This window comes from Rhea pennata, chromosome Z (assembly GCF_028389875.1).
Source record: "Rhea pennata isolate bPtePen1 chromosome Z, bPtePen1.pri, whole genome shotgun sequence".
Classification (NCBI taxonomy): Eukaryota; Metazoa; Chordata; class Aves; order Rheiformes; family Rheidae; genus Rhea; species Rhea pennata.
In genome coordinates this window covers 68,686,029-68,710,700 of record NC_084702.1, presented here as the reverse complement: position 1 = coordinate 68,710,700, position 24,672 = coordinate 68,686,029, and the positions used below count along the sequence as shown (strand labels likewise).

The window sequence follows — 24,672 nt, the reverse complement described above, 5'->3', positions numbered from 1 at the left end:
ACTATTTATTTGAAAGTAAGTCCATCACCTTTCCATTCTCAGCTTATGAGCCCTTGCCAGATAAAACCAGGATGCCCAAGAACATCGTCTTACATAAATTCAGGTCACAATTCTATGTTCTCTCTGAAGTGAAATATGGGGGTCCTAGTCTGGATGGGTTATTATAAGCATTATATCCAAAACTACAGCAGAAAGCTGCTGCTCTACAAAGTAACTTATGCATGTAACTACCTGTATAGAAATTTCTTAATGAGTCATTTCTGTAAGAGGCAAAGTCCAGAGCACTAACTGCTGCATTTGACTCTGGAATAATTTGCACTCCACTTGTGGTATGTGAACCAGAGCCTGGAAATGTCTGTCCTAAGGCTGTATCACATCTTCACACCTTTTTCTGAAATATCAGGGGATATCCTTGCTAATTCATTCCATAATAAAAGTCATGTAAGTGTTTTAAGCCCTAAGCAGAACCTAACAGAAAATAAAAAGCAATTTGCTAAAACCAAAGCCTCAGCAAGTCTCCAGAATTCAATGAAATGTGGAGATTTGAGGCAGAGGGAATTATTTCTTGCTTACCTGTATTAGAAATACTTGAACAGAGTGGTCTTGGTCTGTTGCAGTGAAGCACAGACTCTTTCTATTTGCTCTTTTTATCACCATTTGATCCCAGAGTCTGCTGTTGAGAATCAGTCTCAAACTGCCTTGATTTCGCATAACTAAAGTAAGAAGGTTTATATAATAAGTAATTGTAACTACCTTCATTTTTCTGCAATACTTGTATACAACTAATATTTTCATGAATTACTCTTTTTAAGTTGGTCAAAAACTTGGTATTTTGATTTTAAGTTTTCTTTTATTATCAAAATATTTTAGTTTCTCTCAATACATTTGGCATACAAAACAAATAATCCACCCCAACTGTACAGTGCAATACAAAAAACAGCAGCACATTAGAAACAACATTCCAGAAGTGACTTGAAAGGCAGTGCTCCTGGAAAAGCAGACTCAACAAAGCGCTAACTGTCCGACTGGTGACTGAGCTAAAGGTACTTTGCAGCAGAAATACACAGAGCCTAACAACATCAGCAAGTGCACAAACTGAGCAAAAAACGCTCAGGCAACGGAGTGCCCCAGTTTGTGGGCAGCTAAAATTATCAAGGAACGTTAAAAAGACTTTCAGCAACTTGATTGAAATAGAACTAGATGCTGAGTTACAAATGTTCTGAGATAATTCATTCTGGCCAGCAACAGTACAAATTTAGTGTTTTGTGTATGTGTTGTTTAGTGATTTCATTCTTACTTAGCCTTGATTGCAACATTCCAAGTTTATTGCTAGAAGTGTCATTTAGCCTCAGGGATCCTCTGCCTCTTTCAATCCAGGTTAAAGAAAGCTTGTTAAATACAAAGAGCTTGCAGTTGATCTAAAATAGAAATCTATGATGAAAATTGCCAGCCAATGGCAATTTTATTGGTTTTAAAACTTTATTTATATTTTAAGCCTTTTGATAAGGTTTTAGATACATATGTATACATATATATATATACACACACGCACATATATATACCAACCAGATATATTAACATTGGTTATTATTATAACTGACAGTCAATTACTTAAAATGAAATGACTCCAAATCTGCACTAAACCTTCTGCTAATTAAGTCATGGAAAACATTCAGCATGAATCTCAGTTTTCATGTTCATTAATTCTTCATCTGTGATATTCACTAACAAAGGTGAACTCGCTGCAAGTGATCTATAATCTTATTACCTTATTCATTAAAAATCTTGTGCAGCACAGCATACTAGTACTATCAGAGAGTAAAGCTTCTATGTTCTGACAGAAGATTTAATCAATGCTAAAATTAGCTAACTTTCAATTTTAAGATTTTTTTAAATCATATACATGACTACTATTTACTAAGAAAATAAGAACTTGAAAATGAAGAATAGTAAGATAAGTTCTGCTTGGACAGAAAGATAATTTGTGTTTTAGATGAATTATAAAACTAATTACTTGGTAACACATTGCTTTTTTCTCAGAAATGTTTAACCATGAAAAATTTTAAATCACTTCCAGTTTTGAAGTTCTAGTTAGTAATGGTAGGCTCAGTAATCTACTGTGAAGATACTTATAAAAATAGAACCATAAAATGAAGTTTTAAAGCACAGTCACTTACTGATAGGGACTACAGGATGAATAGATATCAGATGAAAAAAGAAGTATCAGCCTACAAAAAAATTAGTTAGTAGAGGAATATCTAGAACAGTGAAAATTTAAAATATTAACCAAAATGACGTTTAGGTCACTGTAATCTCTAACAGATTTAGATGCTACTTTTAACAACAAGAAAACTACTTACCATGAAAACTTCATGAAATACACACCTGTAATACATTGTGCTCTGCTTCTTCTCCAGTTATGATTTCAACTTTATCTAACATAATTTTCTCCACGGGCTTGGAAATACAAGCAGCAGCTGATTCAGTTAGTGTTGCATTCTTCATGAAAGCTATTCCTGAAAGATCAAAAAAAAAAAAAAAAAAAAAAAAAAGGAAAAAAGGAAAAAAGAAATTCATCTCTTCTATTTGTAGACGGGATATTTTTCAAACAACAAAACTAACACATTTTGCGGCCTGTGATATCAGTATTCCCTGTGGTGCTTGATATCAATTAGTGTTTTTAGTAAGTTTTGGGACAAAACTAGTAACTAGGAGAGAGAAAATAAAAAGCTGGAATACCTGTCACACCTGTTTAGATTCATTTTGAATTGAATGGGGCTCTTTGCAGATGCAGAGGTTTGCCCCAAGGAACAACTTGTAGGAACAAGCCCTAAATAATTAGAAGTTGAGTTTCCAAATGAAAGTGGTTAGTTATATTGCTGTGCAGATTAATAACTAATGAAAGATTATTCATTCATAAATACATGAAAGTTAATAAATTCATAAATAATGAAAGATAATCAGTACAGCAATGCATGTACAATTAAGACGTAACAGAAAGGAACATACGTTACAAGACAGTTTAAATTTGCATAATTTAAATACTTTTTCCATAAGCTTCTGTTTTTTGATTTGTAAGAATGTTCATACAAAGTAAGAGACTGCAATATACCCATTAGTAGAGATGGGTGCAAAATTTCAGGAGAGGGCTCAAAATAGTGGCCTTTTTGAGATTCCTCCATAGCCCAGTTTTACATTGCTCACCTAGTGGAAAAGCTTACACCAGTCACAAAAAACCCTGAAATCTGTTTGTACAGAAGTATCAGTCACACATACTTGTACGCCCTTAGAGTACCAATAATGCAATGCTATTTAATGAACAGCACAAAATACAAACAGCTTAAAATTGTAGCTCAGAAATGCAGTCCAAAATGTATTCACAAAATTGACTGTATATTTTCAATAACACACACGTATTTGTAAAACTCCATCCTTTCCTGAATAACTTAGATCATTCATTATGAAGTTAGTCCATTTCTAAACCAAGTGTCATAAACTAAATCACAGCTGCTTTTTAAACACAGATTTCTGGAACATACTGTAATGGGTGTACTAGTGACTGGATAACCTGAGAACTGAAGAGAATTTCTGAGCACTATCCATCTGACATGCTCTAAACAGTGAAATAATAAAGCTAACTCTACTTGTTTGTTGAATATACTTACCTGTTTGTGGATGAAAAGATTCCATGTACACGGATGTTACTTCTCCTTTGTATGAATCAGCTCCATTACATGTCTTAGGATGCTTTTCAGGACTCTAGAAAATTACAGGGAAATAAGAATTCCTATTTAAATAATATGGCTATGTTACCTCATATCAAGCAGAAAGTTGGATCACCTAATTCATACTGGGGTGAAGACTCGGAAACTCTAACATATTGAGAGTAAAAACTGACAAATGATACAATTTTAGTCTGTAATGGAAGTAATTTTATTATCACCAAATCAGTACTTCATTCTTTCACAAAGAACGGCTCCTTTGTAAGGATCCTGGACTAGGATTTAAATCCACAAAAGGATTTACATGTTTAAGTACCAGCTAATTTCCAAGTTAAGCACTTACGCCTCCCAAAAAGTAGTTTAAAAACTCCTAGGCACCTTGAATTTAAACATGGTGGAATTAAAAACCTCACTGACTTTCCGTTTTTGCAGATGAAGTCTTATAGGCACTTCTGAGTAAGTGTTTCTGACTATTGACAATGCTCAGTAATTAAACTCCTAGTTTACACCTAATTCCTGGTCGTAAATCGTAATCCAGGCCTATGGTTCCCAAGCTTTTTCACCGCAGATAAGCATACTCTTTTCGTTCTGCTTCTGTGAGAAACAGTCCTCAGTTTGGGAACCAACTTTTGTCTAAGATTCCTTCAGGACTTGATCCATTAAGCTGTCTCACTGCATGCACAATATATCTTACATTGGACAATAGCTAGGACGGGGGATTCAATTTCCTCCTCTGCCCAAGAGAATTCATACTCATTTTCCCTATCTCTTAGCAGCTATAACGCAAACTCTTAGAGTACTGGGAACTGCATTCTTTTCTCTGCTGTTGTGGCTGTTCCACTTTGCATCGAATATTTAAACAATCCTTTTCCAGGACAAAATACGAGCATAAGGAAAAAAGCACCTACCAATATGAGCTAATAGTAAGAGTAGTTATCTAAGATGGGGAGATAGGGATGCCCACCCCTCCTCAAATATTTAAATATTTCCTGTACATCAGATATTGGAATCATATTTACTCACACCTTAAAAGAACAGGAAATAGAAAGAATCAGTGTCTGAGAAATTTTATATTCATAAATAGATTAATCTTGGTAAGAGTCTGCTAGTATTTACAGATCTTACCAAAACTCTCTCAATCATGTTTTCTCCAAACACGAAGTCAGAATTGCTGCTGTTTACTATACTTCTGTCTTCAGCCTGCTGAGTTCTATGGGAACGAAATAATATAAGCATGTGATTTAGAACTTGGTAAAGAATATGTAAGTAAGTTCATGCATTTACTTTACCACTCTATACACTGAAGATGAACAAGCAAAAAAATGAACTCTTTAGGAATCAGACAGACAAAGTCTTTAAGAGAATCTGAGAATATTTTCTAAATAACTGTCCACAAAAAGAATGTTACACTGTGTTTCATGAACAGTCTCAAGGATGTTCCTTAAAAGCAAGGGATAGGAACAAAACAACATGCCTCCTTCTGAGGGAAGTATCTCACTCCATCAGCTTTAATGTGTCACATTTCTTTTCCTATTTCCTTTTGCTCTGGCAAAAGAGTGCCAGCAACAATTATTGCCTCCACACTGATGCAGAATAACCTACTCAGTGCTCCACAGGCACTTAACATCTTGGAAAGACAGACAGGCAATATATTTTAATGCACACCAACTCCACATAAATTCAAGTAAATACTGCAAAAATGTAAAAGGAAACAAGAGAGGTCTTTATATTTTTCAATGATGTGTCCTATCAATGTACTTAACATGAGAACTGAACAAAACTAAATACTTGCTGTCCTTTGCTATTGGCCAAATATATCTTGGGAGTATAGATCTGAGAAAATTTCACGTGATAGATAAATTACTTCATGGTTAGGACTTCCTAGGGAGTTCCTTGAATGTGACTTGTTTTGGCAGAAGCTACATTAAAACAACACTTGCTCTTCTTCCCCTTCCCTCCTGTCTCTTTCCTGCTCAGTGTCTAAGGATAGCTAGGTGAAAAACACTTCTTTTTTTTGCATTGGCACTCTAAACTTAACTTCACTCAGTTAGCCTCTTTCCTCTCAGGAGGTTTTAAAAGAAGAGAGTCTTTGTTTTTTAAATAGTGGCACTGTCACAATTTGTAAGTATATTCAAGAACATACCATATAAACAGAGTTGTCATTTGGTCTGCTGATTATACAGCCGCTTCAAATGAACATGAGCAGTTTTTTGCAAAAGTCACTAGAAAAGTCCTTGTAAACCTTGTGTGGAAGCTGGGTTTGGTACTATTTTTTCACAAAAGCCCTATAGGTTGCTTGTGATTTCTCTAGAGCTTAATCACTGTATCTCTTAAACCATTCAAATTCTTGTCCTCCCTGTGCTCCAAAAGATGGCTTGGCAGGAAGATGATCTGATATTCTGCCACCAACTGTATACTTCAGCACAGCTCATCAATGCTCTTCCGGTTTGTTCAGCACCCTTGAGAGCGCTCACAAGCAGCTGTGTCAGGCAAAGGACATTCTGATAAAAAGCTGGATTAGCTGGCAGAACTTTGATGATCTACCTCTAAAATTAACCTCTTATGTTCACAACTACAAAGTTCTTGAAATCTTTTCACACAGAATGACGGAATTCCCAAGTACAGGCTTCCTCCATTTTACACTTAGGGGAACAACTGTTCCTTAACATCCCGATGTTTGATGGGCTGCTAAGACTAAGAAGAAAAACAAAAATCAGATAATCAGTTTCTTTATCAGCCTTAAATCCTTCCATACCTGCAGTCTTGTGCCATGAACGGGGAATCTGAAGTCAGTTTAAAGTAATTATTTCCTTATCCTTTCATAAAGAATACTTCCCACTAACATTTGCTAAATTGTGATCGATTTCTATCTTGGTATTTCATCTGCTGCACTAGCAGAGCAGCAATAATAGTGTTCCAGAAGAGCTAACACCTAGAACCTAGAGCTTTGCCTAAGAGCAATGAGGGAAATGGATTTTGATTAAGAAATGCAAGAAATTAGAAAAAGTAATCAATGCAGGATCTTTGTTTTTGCAGACAATTAAAGGGGAAGTGCCAGCCTCAGAGTCTCACTGAAACGTCAATGCCCTTATGTTGCTGCAGGGCAAGAGAAGAGTATGCCAGGGATGACATTGCCAAGGACATGCAAAACAGATACACAGATTTCAGGGAACTACCACTAACAAGCAAGAATTATGGATAAGACTACACAAAGGGAACAGGCCCAGGTACTCAGCTGCTCCTTGGAGCGTCAGGAGTGGACCAAGTAGCTGCCAGTTCTAGCACTAGCCTTGAACCCCTGCAGGTTCTCAAGCAAACCCTGCATTTCCCCAGCACTGTATTTCTGTCATTTAAGACACAATTGCCTTTCCGAATTCTTAATCAGGCTCAAGAAAATCTGCAAATTTCTTCTCTTCATTACTGTAAGGTACAACAATGTTCCCTATTTTTGTATTTATATGCAGTTTAATAAAATTCCTTTAAAAACCTGTTGTTCTCACGCTACATATGAGAAAACACCTATGCCAAAAATATTTTTCTTACATATTGTAAAGCAACAAGCACTTTCTACAGATCAAAATAATGGCACTTAGATTCCCTCCCCAGCAATCTCAGCAAAGCAGTAAGCACCTATTCAAGTTAGTATTTTACTCAGCAAACAAATTCACATTTACTACAATTGTGATGATACACAAAATTAATCAAGCACAGAACACATCATGCAGATCAGCAAATCCCCTTAAAAAAAAAAAGGAAGAAAGAAAAAGAACTACCATAAGCACTTTAAATTTCTGTAACTTGTCGATGACAAAACCTTACATAGCATTTCTCTATCCATTTACTTCAAAAACAAGCCACTCACCTACCTTTTCCTAGATATGGTGCAGGTGACAGATGGCAAATGGGTTTAAAATATTGGTATCAACTGATTTGAAAGATAACATCATATTCCCTTCAAATTTTCCAATACGTAGATTACCATCATTCTTAATCTACTAAAAATATAACATGCTGTGTGGCTTCATGTTGCCTTCATAGGGCATCATCACAGCATTTATTATGACAGAAGAGGACAGGCTGGCTCTTCCAACATAACACCGAGTATCTGCCCTCTAATGACACTCTTCTTGTTGGGAAGGGTTAAGAATCCAAGTTGCCTGAGCACACAAAATTCTTCATCTCTCAGAATCCTGGCACTGTGCATTGCGTATTTGTGCGCAAGGACCTTTATCTGTGATTCATCAGGCCCTGAAGACTGGAATTGAATCCGTTGCAGTTAACATGTTCTCCTCCACCTCTTTGGATGTGAGGAGGAACAGTAGCAACATAATACATTTGTTATCAGTAGCCCCAGCAGTTTTGAAAGGTCATTCTTCAATCACTAACTGATCATGTATTCCTGATGCTCACAACTTCCAGGTAAAAATCTTTAACCAAGCATCAACAAGCAGTATCAACACCCACACATGAACCTGCTGACACTAACCTGGTTAGTCACAGACCTGCAGTATTCTCATGCAGCAAGTCTCCAGAGAGAGGAAATAGCTTTTGCATTTTATTGCACATTTGCATCAGTCATATACAAAGGCATTAGAGTGTAGGGCAATTTCTGGCTACTTGTCCAGACAAGTCAGCCTCCTCATGAAATTCTAAAAGCCATGTTGGTCAACCCATGTTTGCACAAGATATGACCTCATCACACTATGCTAGTTGTTCACTCCAGTGGCAGCATTCACCATGTCTTCCAACCAGTACTGTATGGTTCTCTTCAAGCCACCTGTGTGGCTTGCATATTTTGGTAATTCCCTAGTTTCTCTGCAGCCAAAATATTTATGAGATGGTGCAACTATGTAATCAGAAACACAAACATAACCACAAACATTCAAAACCAAGCAGTATTTTGAGCTGGCAAAGCTGCATGAGATTACAAACTGAAGTAGCTTCTTGCTTGGGGGTGGCTAACAAGAGACAAGCTGTCCCACAGAGATCATCACTGGCAGGAGTCCATTCCTTATAGTACATGGAATTCGTGTCACCACCCACAAATCCTGGCACCACACACAAATACCAGTAAGCACAGTGTGGCTGCAGATAGCATGAGTTTAGTACTATGTTAGATATGTTGAGAGAAAGCGCAGGTCTCAGGCCAAATGACAAAGTATTGTAGGAATACATTAAAAATCTTACCGTGCTGTTTTAGGACTAGAGAGATTCATCGTAATAGATGACCTTGCCACTGTCTTCAAACTTAATGAATTCTCAGCTGAGAAATAAGAGCTGTTTTCAGATAACTAGGAATAATATAAGCAGATGAATTAATCCAAGCATATTCTCAGGTCTGCTAGAAAACCAAAGTCACTGCGGTATATATCTGTAGTAGTTGGCAGAGCTTTCCCCCACCGTGTACTAGGCCAGTGCCCTTAACAACATCCTTTAAATGAATGCACTACAATGTTACTCTCTGAAAAAAACAAAATCAAAAAAGACCCCCAAACTTGATTTGCCCACAGAACTACAGTGTCTGAAAGTTGAGACAGGCTGCAAAGGAGGCAGTTTATTCAAACACGGTCAGCACTGGTAAAATAGTTCCCTCTCTAGTCAATAATCCATTGTTTCCACTGAAACTGATACAGGAACTTCCTTTGAAATCCTGCGGTGAAATAACTGCTTTAAAACAGTGTTGTTTTTTAATTTGATTGAGCTACAAACATGTGTATCAGCCATTAAAATCACTCTTCTTTTTTACCTGAACATGTGCTCTTTTCTTAGTCACTAGAGATGTTATTGGATTTTCAGGACACGTGAAGGTTTGCGGCGGCTGTAAAATGGCAGGTCTAATGACATTCCGCAACCGACTTTGTGACAAGCATCCTTGTAAACAAAAATAAAATATTTAGAGAACGACTTTTTCTTCACATCTAATTCATATCTATGTGTCTTGCCCCTTTATCTAAAAGCTGCCGAGCACACTTAAATAAGTTACTGCTATTGTTTATTTACTATGTGTTCTGAAAAATGCTAATCCCTTCTAAACTATACAATTCTGCACTGAAACCAACCCATGTTATCCCATTAAAATAGAAGAGTAACACAAATACATACAGATATATATATATATACATACATACATATACACACACACATATATATATGTGCCTGTGTGTATACATATGTGGGTATCTGTGTGAGTGTGTCTGTGTACATATATACACTCAAACAAATCAGGACTGCTTTGTGATAGATCCATCAGCTGATACTTCAAATTTAATCCTGCACCTGCAGATGCTAAGAATGATTCCTCATTGCCTTCTCTGAGAGCGGAGTTACAGCCTTGTTCAGTCATGTATTAGAAATGTGGAATTTGACCATTCAAAGTTATGATCTCTCCACTCAGAAATTAATACAGCCGTAAGCAGTCAGAGCAGAGGATCAGAACAGAGCTCACAGGATACTTATGTCTTCAAATAAATAACTTATGAACCTCATAAAGCATTCACTCAGCACTGAGGAGGGTTGTCATTTTTATCTGTTCTTTATCTGTTAAGAAAGTCTTTGTGGAACTGGAGTCAATATAATATTGCAATGACAGTTACCTTCTTTTGTAGTTTTGGTGTTAGTCTTCCTTCGAAGAAGAGCTGAGGTCATGAATATGTTATTCATCTTTACTAAAGAAGGAGGAATTTAAATTTTAATAAGTAATAATAAATCATAAATTAGTCATCTATGTGCCTGTAACCTATCACCAGAGGAGACTCTTTAGTACTATCTTAGCAATATCCTAGATTTTGTCCAAACAAGATCTCTGAGATAACTGTCTTCATTTTACAGTTGAAAGGATTTAGACATGGAAAGCACCCCAGTTGTTTTGGCTATGTCAGAGAAAATGCCTTTTGGATATTAACAGATGTTTTAATCTCATAAAATCCTACTCCAGCTGCTGGTGCTGCTAGTTTGCAAAAGCCATGGAAATGGAAATACTATCTGGTACAGTCTCACGGGTTTTTTAGGATCAGTAGATTAAGGTACCCTGCCCTAATATTTGCTTCTCTACGTAAGTATTTATGGTGGTGGTGGTGGTTTTCTTTGTTTTAATTACCTGCCTGGGAGGGGGGAAAGGTAGGAAGGATAGTAAAGGAACACGATCTTCCTCTTTTCTGAGAGACTGCTGTATCTGAAAGGATAGAGAGACCAAAATTATCCTTTGTTTAGAACAAAAAAAAGATGAATTTTTGAGCGTAGCCAGTGCCTTCCTTGGCAGCAGAATCAGCGTGTTACCTCTGACTACTAGCTTTCTGAGGCAGACTTTCAGGTTACGCCTTTACTGCTGAAGGGGTCTCTGAGGCCAAACAGCCTGGCTTATCCACACTGCTTGTATCTCGCCAGCTTCTGTCTTGGAGGTGGCCACTGGAGTGGTTCAAAACCAAGCCAGGGAGCGAGCTAACGGTCCAGCAGGGTGGGCAGTCAGGAGGCTTAACACACCAGCTTGCTCCCGAACCTTGCTTCATTTTTTGCTACCCGCATACTCCTCCCACTGCACCTATGATTTTTATATACGACCTCAGTGTAATTTTCAGGGTAAGCCAAACTCAGGTTATCTTATATCCTTTTAGCTAGGTGTGCCACAGGACACCAGTGTATCTATGTACACTATATGTAAAATATAGTTTATATATATTAAGGCCTAACCTCTGAAGTAACTTTCTGGCCCTATCATTACATTAAATACTGTAAAACCCAGATCATTCCTACTGCATAGTAGCCTTCAATTTCTATTGTGTATTTCCCTCAAATATCATGGAAGGAATACAGTGCCCTTAAAAGGATTTTCAGGTAAGCTGGCAGGTGGATGGCAGTAAAGGCTTTTCTGAAAATGGTTTTACATTTTCACGGATTCCCCAAGGAACATTGATCTCTTCCACAAACCAGGGAATCTCATTCCTTCCCAGCTCCTCTCTTCCCTTGACTGAGTGAACAGTTCCAGGAAACTATATGAAATATACACATTCTTCACCATTTTATGTAATATTAAAGTAAGGAAAAATCATGTATTTTTACTTAAGATGGTACTTACTGGAAATTAATATCACTGTTTAAGTTTTCCTGACTTGGAATATTTCTACAATGCAGATACATTTCTTAGACAGGAAAATACCTGCTCATCTTTACCAGATGAGATTACAGAACTACAGTAATTAAAAGGTGAATGGAGCTAAACAGCATACCTGTGTTGGACTGTGAGTCAGACTTCTGGAGAGCAAAAGATGATGACCTTGTACGTTTTCTGAAGCAACTAATGAAATCTAAAGAAAATTAAATATAATGTTCTGTAGAAACAGTCTGGCAGCAGATTTCGGCACAATGGTATGATGCAGAAATAAAGCCTGAAGACAATAAATTCTAGGAATGATTTATAGCTTTAAGGCGGAATCTAAGAGCAGAAGAGGGCCTTATAATCTCAGTCAAGACCTGATACAAAGCCCCAGGGAGTGGTCTTTATTTCTACCAATATCAGGGGACCTAGAACCAGCACTCAGAATCAGTTCAGGGCCCACAGGCTCAGAGCACATTAAGAATGAGACGTTACATTATAATATGTGGCCTAAACGAATAGTAAAGGGCAAATAAAAGCTAACAGAGCTAATGAATACACCTGCCTGTTTTTCAGGAGTTCAGCTCTCTGACAAATATGAAAGGTAAGATGGGGGAAAGATTCTGGAGGTAAGACAGAGTCATTCTAGGAAATACCAGGGCGCTTTACAATCTAAGTAGTCTGAGTCCGTTAAGAGAGATTTGTCCTGGCACATAAAAAGTGAGGATTTGGATGCTCTTTTCACAGGCAATGGTCAAATCTATGAATAACTCAGTGTATTATTATACTACTTCAATGAAATGATTATTACCATTTTCAGCTTTGCAAACTGGGTCTTCTGCAGGCCGCTGGAAAAAAAATAGAAGGGTGGAAGGGTCAAGGAGAACAGATCTGCCATTTTCTAGAGTAGAACACGAACTATGTCAATCCAACATATGTATATTAAAAGCAGTCTAGTCCCTACTTTTGCTTGTTTTACTTTGAGCCCAATTATTACGAGTCTTAAACTAGGCAAGTCTCTTATTGCCACTAGGATCATTGTCGATAGAATCCTTATTTCTTAGCATTTTCTATCAATTATGCAAAACAAAAGCTTAAGTTTTTACCTTCAAAGGATGGTCCTTCTTTTCAAAGACAAATGTTGGTTGGGCAAGCACTGATCTCTCTGGAAAAGTAAGAATGCAGCCTTTAGTTTGGAGGGATGCAAGTTCAGACCCTTGTTCCCACTACCGTTGTGCTGGAACTGTATGCAAAGAACCTCACAGTTTCAACTCCCAGCCTGTACAGGTTTTGCATAGGCTCTTACATGCGCTGTGCCAGTCTTCATTCTTTAGCAAGCATTTTTCGTCTCTTCCAAATTCCTCCCCAATATTGTTTTCTATATCTCAGTATCCATTTTGCAACTGCAGAATAGAGATGCCCCTCAGATTCTCCATCCTGTTTCACAGACATATCAGCTATACCTGTGTCACTCCTGACAGGTGTTTGTCTAAGGTCTAATACCTTCTCACAGCAGAGACTCCACAGCCTTCCCAGTCAATATTCTATTTACACTTCCTGGACAAAAAAAAAGTATTTCACATCAGAACATGTCATAAATGTTTCTCTATGTCAATCCTGATGTCCCCCTTCCTGCAACTTAAGCATATTCGCAGTGGACTGAGAAATAATTTGCTTCCTTCTTTGAATCACTCTTAAATGTTCAAAGACTTAAAGTCTCATCTTTTCTTTTTTTTCCCTCTCCCTTAAACTAAACAATTATTTCCCTCTGCCTTTATAGACATTTTTTCTAAATATCTGAGCACTCTTGTTGTTCTCCTCTGGAATCCCTCCAGATAGTTCCATGCCACATGTGAACTTTGTCATCCAAGATGGATCAAGAGACCCAATTGAAGCCTTACTAGGGCTGAATAAAGTGGAAGGACTATTACTCGTCTTATGATATTACTGCTTGTTTCCTATCTCGTGTGTTTGCTTTCCCCTCTAACAGCCTGCCATTGCTGACTCAATGCATGCAAGAGCCTCCAAAAGCCACCAAAAATTTATGCAAAACGGTACCTAGCCTATCATTTCTTATCTTCTTTTTTGTCTGGCTATTCCTACCTAAGCATGGTTGTTTGTATCTGTTGCCTTTGAAGTGCATCTTCTTTATTTTTCCAGCGTGCTAGGAACATTTTAAATACTGTCCTTCAATGCAGTTGTAGACCCTCACAGCTTGACAACATCTGCAAATTTCATAGGGGTTCTCTCTCTCCCTCAAATCACAAATGAAAATTCTTAGTACCATCTTCAGAACATACTCATAGAGCCCCAACTGATGCGGAGCTTCCATTCTGATCATAAACCACTGATAACTATGTTGTAGCTAAGATTTTCCATTAAATCTTCACTAGTTTGCTTATGAGATTGTCAAATGAGTGTACAAAAACTCCCTAAAAGTTAAGATATTTACCTATCTCCTTACCCTAGGAAGAAAATCAAGTATTTGATGTGATTTGCTCCTGAAAAATTAATGTTGGCTGTTACTTAACACCTTGTTATCTCCTACATGCTTACATCAGAGCAGAATATTAAATTTAGATGTTCTATAATTATTCATCGGTATTTATAGACTGAATGTGAGCTATGTGTTCATCAAAGAGAACACAGAAAAATCTCTTTCAAACAACACACATCCTAATATGTTGAGCCTTCAAATGCTTAAGTATGTATTTAAGCATTCTGTTCTTTTATTACACCGTACAGACACACACGGTAAACTATATGAACTTGCGGTAAATCAGTCATCAGCATTAGAAATGAGTAACATATCATGTAGCAAGAGACAATACCTAGGTCACACTGAGTATGCAGTGAGTGACTGAACTAAAAATATCATTGTACCAGATGGTTTAAGACATGTACATCTCTTGTTTGATTGTTTTCTTAACTTCAAAGCATACTCTTTTCGTCAGATTCATAATGCAGATACTAGGAATGATTTGAATGAGACACTGCACACCGTAACTCAGTACGGTCACTTGTTGAAACCTTGTCCTTTCCTTTCCTAATCTCTACTCCAATCTTCATACTCCATACTTTTCCACTTTAAAATCAAGTTACTGCTCACTCTAACAAACTTGTGTGGCACGTACAAAACAAGAGGCTTATTATATTCCTGCACCATCCTTTAAGAATTTAAGGACATCCCTTAAGAACATCCTTTAAGGGTGAATTCCAGCTCTAATTCCCAGAGAAATGCAGGGATGTGAGAGGCAAAATGATCCCAAGATCAATACAAGCAAGGAAATGTGTTACACCTGGCCTCCCAGACATGTTCACGCTTCCCACTCTTGAGGTTTCAGATAAATGAATGCTTAACGACAGTTTTAACATATGAATATGATACAGAAACATACCAAGTTTTATAGATCAAATTCTATTCTTGAGTGTACCTCTTCATTTCTTAGATATGACTAAAAAAAACGTGGACCCATGTTCTCTTTTCTTATTGTATTTTTTTCAACTTACTTATACCCTGGATCAAATTTGCGTTGATTTAGGGATCATCTTACTTACATGATTTACTTCAGGCTACTTACTTTGTTAACAACGAACTTCACAGCCTGTGCCACTCCAACAGGCTAATGTGGTTGTTGGTGTAAAAGAAGAAGTTGTATTCACCAATACCATCCATTAGTGGCACAACAGAAGAGCAAATAGGATTCGCCTCATGAAAGCTTGAGATGTCTGTAACTTGCAGACCACAGAAACAAGCATGTTTTTAGCATGAGATATTGGACCTGTTTGAGACGTGTACTTTAAGTGATGATGTACGTATTTTTCTCCATTGAGGACAAGGAGAAACTAGAGTAACTACTGAGCTGTACGACTGTCTTTGGCCAGAGAAATCCCACATTTGACATGTCGTCAGCTTCCTCATGTCAGAACATGCATCATGTACACATCCTTTTTATTACACTAGCTTCCTGCAATTCATATCCGAATGTTCATTCTCCTGTTCAACAAAAATGTGTGTGAAAATATATGGATCAATCTTTTCACCTTGGCTTGCATGTCGAATTACAACCAAACCAATCAATCACTTAAAGAGTTAATAAAGCTAACATCAACCTCTCATGGAAGGATTAAAATTACTGAATAAATGCATCATTCAAATACTGACCGCAATTTTTACCTTATGTTTAAATTCTGTATTTACATGGCCATTGTGTGTGCAAAGGACTGAATTTAATGAACTTGGTATACTTTGCAATGAAGATCTGGTTGCCAGTACGTGGCCCAGAAGCATCATTTTGTCCTTACAAGAAACAGCAGGAAGAAAAAACCCACACTGTTCAGCTCCAAAAAAGATAATTCCTTGTCACTAGAAGTTAAATATAATTTCCATAATCTGGTTGCAGCTGGGAGTTCATGGCATGGCATGAGATCGGGCAATTCCACTTCTATTCACTAGAGGGGAGTGGCACATATAAACAATAGTATTTCATTGAAATATGACTTACTGAAGATGATAGGCTTTTTTCCTGTCTCTTTTTTCAAGAAAAGAGATTTGTATTCTTATTGAATGAAAAAAAATACAAATTAAAGCATAAATACTGAAACTTTTATACTCTTCACAGTATTTCCCAAGCTCAGAAGCCAGTAATATTTTTAAACGTACATTTGCTACTGTAAAGCATGGAATTAGCAAAGACTGAATGCTATGGAAAAGGAACTGACTTTCTATCACTGAGCTAACTTTTATTGGAGCTAAAAGGCCATAGGGAGTTTGCAGAGATTACAGAAGTTAACTACAATTTAAACAACAAAATAATTCCAGTAATAGTTTAAAACCCAGGAGTTACTGAAGAAAAATTCATAATTGGTTCATTTCCAACAAACGAATGTGAAGCTAGGATATAATGGTATTCTTAAATAGGCAGATTTTGAAAATGCAGCAAACATAAAAGATATATGGCATCAACTCTTTTTGAGCTAAAAGGAAAATTTTCTTGCCCTCAGTATATTTTGCCAGAAGTTGCTGATGCTGTCACAGTGACTCCTCATCATTTGGAGGGGTTTGTACTGTTTTTACCCAAAGCAAGAAATCCTATTTGTAGTTCCTGAAAAATATTCCACACAATTGACCTGTAAGATCTTCACCTCTTAATCAGGCCTGTTCGTAACAAAGATTTAAAAATATATTTGTTTAACGTATATATGTATCCCATTATAAATTCAACTTTCATTCCATTTTCCACTTCTCAGATACTTAAATACAAAATATCTGCAGCTGATCCCCAAGGAAAAAACAATGCAGAATTAACTGCGGATATAACACAACTGCATCAAGGAATGAACACAGTCACGCCAATGTGCTCGTTTTAACGCTGGCAAGTAATTTTGCATTCTTCTCCCCGTTCTTCTGCCCAAAGGTTGCTGCCGGCAGGATGGGTGGCAGCCAGGCTCTGCCTGACCCTGTCCCGGGGAAGAGGCAGCAGCAGGCAGGGCGCCAGGGAGGGACGAGAGCAGGGTGGCCTGGAGCCTCCTCCCCTCCTCCTCCTCCTCGCCACCAGGACCCTGGGACAGGCACCGGCTGGCTAGTGCCTGGTTAAGACCGGGCCGCTCCAGCCCTCAGCAGCTTGGTACTTCTGGATGAAAGAGGTTGTTGGAGAAGTTAACCACAGGAACCTGCCAAGTGGGCTGCCTCCGGCTGCTCAGACTGGAATAATGCACCAGCCTCAGCCGGAGTCCAGGCACGGGACCGGTCTGTCTGCCCACGGACAACCTCCGCGGACTATGTGTTCTTCTCCGGGCTGCAGAGCCCCCAGAGCTGCTCGGTTAGACAAAACTCAGCCCAGCGTCTGCTGCGTTCAGAGCTCAGAACGAGCCCCTGCCTGCGAGACACATTCGAACTGTTTTAGAAATTCATTTCCAGCTGAAATTTCCAAATTCCTAACCCCTTAGAAATTCACCTGCCCGAGATGTTTTCCAGGTGGCCTCCCGGCAGCAGCCCGCAGAGCCCCGCTCCCACCTCCGCGCTCCCTCATCCCCCTGCATCTCCGGCGGGCAGGTAAACTAGGCTAGTTCCTACGCCCACGCGGAGCTTGCGTTTTCAAAATTCAGTTTGGAAGAAAATACAGGAATGCACGTCGGGAAAAAAACAACTGCTGGCTGCTGCCTAAGTCACTAGTCATCAAGGATATGGGAATAATGCAAAACCCACTTTCACCAGCTTTGCATGTAGCCCACAAAGCCAGAGTTGCTCATGAAGAGGGTCCTTCAGCCTTTTCTGAGGCGATCCAGTCTTCACTTCTATTGCTATTGCCTTCATCCTCCCAAAGCAGTAGAAATTTTACAAAATATGTATTAAAAAATATATACTGAAGCTTTTGGTAGTGTTACCATTGTAGCTATTACTCCTTCTTGCCCAGAAAACAGATACAGACCCCAAATCTTAGGGAAAAAAAAAAAAAAAAAAAAGAATCAGAAGTCCTGTGTCAAGAGTGGCTCTAAGTGCCATGGCTGTAGTCCTCCCTAAACAGAGAGAACCCTCCCAAACCTTAAAAGCCATGGGTAACAGAGAAATTTGCAGATCTCAATACAAATCTTTTCTTTCTGACTTTTCAATAATTAACTTTTATATTTTTAGACTCAAAAGAAAATAAATTCTGTTGCATCTTCATTGTTACTAAACATGCATGCTTACCCAAAGTTTGAAAACACTGTAATTTATATTCATACCAAATACTTTCACATTTTTGTTTATCAAACTAGGAATCTATATCTGTAACAAATAAAAATAGAAGGGTTTATATCAATCAGGATGGCTGACTTCAGTGGAAGCTGTGAGTGTTCATCGAATCTAAAAATCTACCTGATTTTATATATACATTAAGATGCTTAAATATAGGCAGAGTCTGACGACTATGATTGTTCTTACATGTGAATCACTTTTCCAGTCTTGGTAACATATACTAGTACACAGAGAAAGTACAGAGATTAATTTTCTCATTCAAATTAGTTCTATTCAAATCAGTACCATTGGCTAATGATCCCCTTTAGGCACTTACAAATGTAAGCAGCTATTTAAGGATTCGAGCTGTCAGCGGTGTCAGAGGTACGGAGCATCACCTAGCTCTTCTAATGACTGCTCAGTGACTACTGTTGCTCAGGGCGTTGCCAGTCAGCTTCGAAGAAAGCTGTAATAACCTCCCCATGAAATTAATCTAATATTTTCCAGTAAATTAACCTCATCCTTACAATATGTAAGGTGTCTACACCTTACATTGTGTTCAGTTTTTCTGATTTAAAAGGAATCTTAACTGAAAGCCAGGTGAAAAGCCGTAACTTAAAAGATTTCTCCACCAAGCTGTCAAAAGGTTCTGTTCGTTTATTTATCAATGAAGTGCCACTGACGAGTTAGATGGCAAGACTGTCATGTCTGCATCACTTCTTTCAACTGTTTCATACGGAGAATTTTTAAATGCCTAATGTCAATCCACTGGGCTTTTCCTGAGCTCTTACTATTCCCAGAACTGTGTATGTTATTTGTGTAGCTCTTCAAAAGTAAGTACTGGTCCTGCAAACAGACATGCAGGTTGACTCAGCTACGAAACTCAATCCTTCGCACAAAGCTTGAACAGCGATTTGTTAATTCCATCAGAGATTTAACGCTGACAACAAAAGCGAACTCATGAAAAATCATCTTTTTCTTCATTCCTTAATGAAAATAACTTCTACCTCTTCCTCTCCCTCTCTTTTTTGAAAACAATCCCATTGGAACCTTCTAGTAAAAAAATTCATTCCAAAACAGAAACTACAGTTTTTACTTTGAAGAACAAAGAAATAGAAAAAAAAATCCTTAATCATAGTTTCATTTTCATAAATAAAGTAAGATCCTGGACAATCCTATGATCTCCAAACAATGTCAGTAGCGGCATCTAACTGATAAAACATTTAACTACGTCCAGCTTTCTCTCATGACCCCATAGTAAACAATATACAATTCATTAAAACTGTTAAATTGAAAGTTAAAATCAGATTATCCTCTTATTTCATCAAGAAATAAGGGCATGGCACAGTATTCGCAAGTTTCTACACTGATACACTGCATCATGACTTTAACTAACTTTGTATACTATTAATACAGTTTTCAAAAATAAAAGCAGAAACACTCTTGCTTTTGATGTAAAGAACTGCTTAGATCATTGGTTCCCAACTGAATTTTTGCTATAGTCACAAAACTTAGACCAAAGAAAGTTAAGCAGTAAGAACACGTCCTTGTATGGAGGCTGCAGACAACATTGCTGGTCCCTATCTGTGGCCAGTTTGGCTATACTTGAGAATCTCAGATTTCTTTTAAACATTTAGCTAAGGGAAGAAAAAAAATATAAACACATAATTCTTTGATTTCTGCTGCTAGTATCAAATAGATGCTTCTTTTAGCAGAAAACTGTATGAAATTAATTATTCTTGCACAGTACGTAAAACATGTCTTAAGTCTCCAGAGTTTTACATCACAGAAATTTCTCTTAATTCCTGCTATTTTTTTACTTGTCCCTCTGACTGTGAACACAGTTTTGCCCTTCACATTACTGTGTATGTGTCTTTGTCAAAAAACAGAGCTTAGTGCTCAAGAGGCATAAGCTGTTCTCATCTTACAGGCTGCTGAGCAGCAAAGTTAGATGTAATTCGATTTCTAGCAACAAAAACATGAACATTAAGTTTAAATAATTGATTTATAGTATTTCACACACAAATTAGCTAAACTGGAAAATCTAATTGGGGAAAAAGGTCAACAGGAAAAGATTTACTGTGATTTTAGCTGTTTCATCTCCAGAGGTAATTTTTCTACATTATTCAAATAATAAGAGAAAAAAAAATAAATCTTGTCTCTACTATTTATTAATATCTGTTATTTACAGTAATTTATTGAAAAAAGTGCTAAAATAAAATATTTTGCCTGGCATTATATGGCAATACACACAAAAAACTGAAAAAAGAAAACAATGATGGACTAATATGTAAGTGGAAGATGTGTATCCAGAAATTAGCATTGTTCCATTAAAGAAAAAAGAACTATTTTGATTGTACCAACTGATGATCTGTCCATTTCTTTATTGCCTCAAGGAGTATCACAAATAAACTGTGTACTAATATGACTAATTTATCTTCAATAGTCTGTAAAAAGCACAGAACATTACTTCAGATGATAGAACTGCAAAAATCAAGCAGAAAAGAAATACATACCATGAAAATATGAACAGAATATGTTCCTATCTAAGCTTGGACTCACGTTTCAGTATTGTTTCTGTTTTTTAATGCAAAAAAATACACGTCTGTATTTCAAGAGACAGACAGTTTTCATCTAAAGGAGGGAAAAAAACCAAAACCTTCTGGCTACAAATAGGATTTGCTAAACCTGCAGTAGAACTGTGCTATCTGTTTTATACATACACTCACTGAACTTTGCAATATAAAGTAGAGTGAGTTCACAGCCAAACGAGAGTGCAGTAAGGCTGCCAGCCAAGATCTCAGGTCCCTCAGTGACCTCGCTATATAATCCAGGCTTTCCTGTGCCAAAACTTAAATAACAAAGATGACACAAGGAGGATGTCCTAGAACAGTACTTCGTGCGCTCAAGTCAATAATCACCAACTTTAAGACTTTTAGAACAAACTCACGTTCAGAAACATCGCTGCTCCTGAATAACAGGCCCATTTCCAGAAATGCAGAGCAGTTCTCAACTGGGAATTCCCAGGGAATTCACATGCAGTGCTGGTTGTTCAGGACCTTTCAAAAATCATGTCACTTATTTAAGAATCTAAATATGGACCTGAAAACCATACATTTACATTCCTATTTACTATCCTTCATGCTTTTGGTTTCTGTTTATGAAGCATATTCAATACTTTTCAGGACAACTCCTTTAAAAATTAAGATAATTTCTCTCTCCAGTTAATATTTATTTTTAATACCAGGACAGCAGGAGTGTCAAAGTATATTTATATTACTTTTTTGCTAAGACCTTGTGAGACAAGATTAATTCATTTACACCCTAATCTATTATACATAAACACCCTTTCATCAGTAACAAAATGGGAGGAAATATGAACAAGGGCTTAAGTCAAGTAAAAGTCTAATCTGCCTCCAATGCTCATCAGAAGAGTTTCTGATAGCGAGAGGTACAGGAGTCTATCTCCCAGTGACATTTCATACTTGATCACAAACTTCTGTACTGGGGACAAGTTTACAAATTTAGCATCTTAGTAGTACTTCCAAACTTGTAAGGTAATGGAAAATTTTCTTTTAGGATACTCTTCGATTGAAGATTATCAATGAGCCAATAGAATTGCAATCAGTTCTCATGAATCCTGATCTTGCAAAGTCGTCCAGTGAAAAATGTTCTAAATGACTGGTCTAAAACCATGCTGAGGTGTTTAATCAGAAAAAATAGCTTCGACGTTGTCTAACTAACATACACTGAACATATTAAAACATCATTTTTGATAAATCTTTAGTTCTTGTAATACAATATCGTTCTTATTTCTAGAGAATTTAGAAGTATACAACAAGACATCTGGCCATCAGACTGTGCTTGCTACAGAAGTGACTGTACTTCAGGGCAAACGAACTGCACTGCATGCTGTTTGAACACTCTGTACTAAATAAAAAGTGTATATTGTTTAACTTAGGTTCAGATAGCATCTTATAAACACAGTTTGGGGAATGGATAAATAATCTCATCACACTTTTTTGTACCATTCATGATTCAGGGCTTCTTAAAGAAGTGAGTTTTTGTTTTATTGTAGTCAGGAAAAAGAAAGGAAAAATTCACCCTACTGACTATTGCAAAATAAAACTTCTGGAAGAATTTGTCCAAGGACGGCTTTACTGTACTATTCAGTCTCCAATCCTGCACGTTCTTTGTCATACAACTAGTTCATAACCCATATAAACAAGTTCACTGTCATCAATGAGACCAACTATAACAGCAAGAATTTTTCATCCAAGCAAAGTCGTGCAGAATCAGGCCCTAACTTTTTAAGTCACATTCATGCTCTTCTCAGTGCTACAGAATCTAAATAGAGGTTTCCTGATCAGTGTTGAAGCGGTTCCTTTACCTGAAAAATTCCATATATTACTCACTGCATCCACTGTTGGATTGTTTCATGCAGTATGAGAAATTTTAAAAATAAAATACTTCTTGTCTTTCTTCATCCATGGAAACTCAGCTAGGATCCTGCAAAAATGTTTATAAATACAGCATATGTCACACCCATTCATTTCTATAGAGCACAATCCTCACCTTTATATGAGAAAAGCGCAAGCAGGCATTAAAACAACAACATCCTACCTCAGAAATACTTTAGCATAATTTCTAAGGAGAGATGGCTTTATTTCAAACATCTGAGTGAAGGGAGTGTTTTGGGGAATCTCATCACTACACTGTAATTCTAGCAGAGCTGCAAGGCCAGAAGTAACGGTCGCAGAACCAGTGGGACTGTGCCAAAGTATGTAACCAGAAATTGTTTTATAACCACAAAAATTTCCAACATCCCCAGGCTCAGCATTTTCAGTCTAGCATATAAGCCTGTAAAATGCTCAATTCAAGGGCTATAAACTGCATAAGCACATAAAACATCACTTTTTCAGGGCATAGTACAAACACTAAATTTCACAAATCCCTACAAAGTAGCATAAAAATAACACTCATTTTGTTTGTGCAGAAATTGAAATATCCAGGTAAGAAGGCCCTGATCTAGCAAAACATACACATGCTTTAAGTTTACGCACTAGAGTAAAGGGGACTACATGTGCTCAAAAGCAAGCACAGACTACGAGGGCTGGCTGACTGAATAACCGGCCCAAGCAAACTGAACTAAAGCAATGCTAGCATCAGGATTAAACCTGGAAAGCTCACGCTTCCTCCTGCTGTTTTGGTTCATTTATCCACCCGCCTGGTAAAAAAACTGCCTTGTGGCATCACCTGCAAAATGCAGTTAGTAATTTAGCACTTGTACCTTTATCCAGCCTCCTAAAAAACACAGATTATAAATCAGTTCTTGCTCCTCCTCACTACCTAGATGAGGCAAGGTGACAGCCTGTAACACGAGCGCTATTTGCAATCACTGGCAGGCTATTAAAAAAAAAAAAAAAAAAAAAAAGCAGAAATCTCAAATGAAAATGCAGAAAACCACTCCTGTAAAGAAGCAGAGATCCCTTTGGGGTGCCATACGGGAAAAATTCAAGACTCTCGTAGAGTGCTTTTTATTCAACTAAAATACAAAGTGCAGATTCATGAAGGATTATCACTAAGAATTTATGATAAAGAAAACTACTGCCAGCCAAGCTCTGTCTTGTGTCAATACCACCGCGGATTCAGACTTCGTGCTCATCACTACCCCATTTCCCAAAAATCTCTTTGCTCGGGGAACGGGAGACCTGAATCACATTTAAAAAAAAAAAAAAAAAAAAAAAAAAAAAAAGATATTAGCCAGCAAGACCTACCTGTGGAGCGCTCATCCTCGGGATTTGCTTCGCCGCTTCCCGAGCCGGGAGGGAGCCTGCGGGCGCTCTGCCCCCGCGCGCGCGCAGCCGCCTCGCCGCCCCGCGGGGCGCCGGGCCCCGCTCCGCCGCCGCCCCGCGGGGCGCCGGGCCCCGCTCCGCCGCCGCCGGGCCCCGCTCCGCCGCACGCAGCTTTCGCCTCCGCGCCGCGCCGGGCTCCCGCTGGAGCGCCGCAGCCCGCGCAGCAGCGCCCTGTCCCTGCGCACAGGACGCTCCCGCTGCACGCAGCAATGCGCTGGTTTCTCATTATGAGCCCCTTAGCGTTGTATGAAATATACTATATATAAAATGATACGTAGGTATATTGTA

General features: G+C 37.9%; 1 protein-coding gene across 1 annotated transcript in view; it reads right to left on the bottom strand.

Annotated features, from left to right (window-relative positions):
* The window catches only part of RANBP3L (RAN binding protein 3 like), a gene marked incomplete at its 5' end in the record, with an annotated part of 35,106 nt that extends 10,727 nt beyond the window's left edge, over positions 1 to 24,379 (bottom strand). Inside the window, 13 exons of the mRNA XM_062600507.1 lie at positions 574 to 713; positions 1,298 to 1,418; positions 2,386 to 2,516; positions 3,666 to 3,759; positions 4,848 to 4,932; positions 8,910 to 9,013; positions 9,469 to 9,593; positions 10,316 to 10,387; positions 10,819 to 10,893; positions 11,945 to 12,022; positions 12,623 to 12,659; positions 12,918 to 12,976; positions 24,307 to 24,379. Coding sequence (XP_062456491.1) covers positions 574 to 713; positions 1,298 to 1,418; positions 2,386 to 2,516; positions 3,666 to 3,759; positions 4,848 to 4,932; positions 8,910 to 9,013; positions 9,469 to 9,593; positions 10,316 to 10,387; positions 10,819 to 10,893; positions 11,945 to 12,022; positions 12,623 to 12,659; positions 12,918 to 12,976; positions 24,307 to 24,379 — 1,194 coding nt within the window. The remainder of the gene's footprint in view (positions 1 to 573; positions 714 to 1,297; positions 1,419 to 2,385; positions 2,517 to 3,665; positions 3,760 to 4,847; positions 4,933 to 8,909; positions 9,014 to 9,468; positions 9,594 to 10,315; positions 10,388 to 10,818; positions 10,894 to 11,944; positions 12,023 to 12,622; positions 12,660 to 12,917; positions 12,977 to 24,306) is intronic.
* Between the last annotated feature and the right edge of the window lie 293 nt (positions 24,380 to 24,672).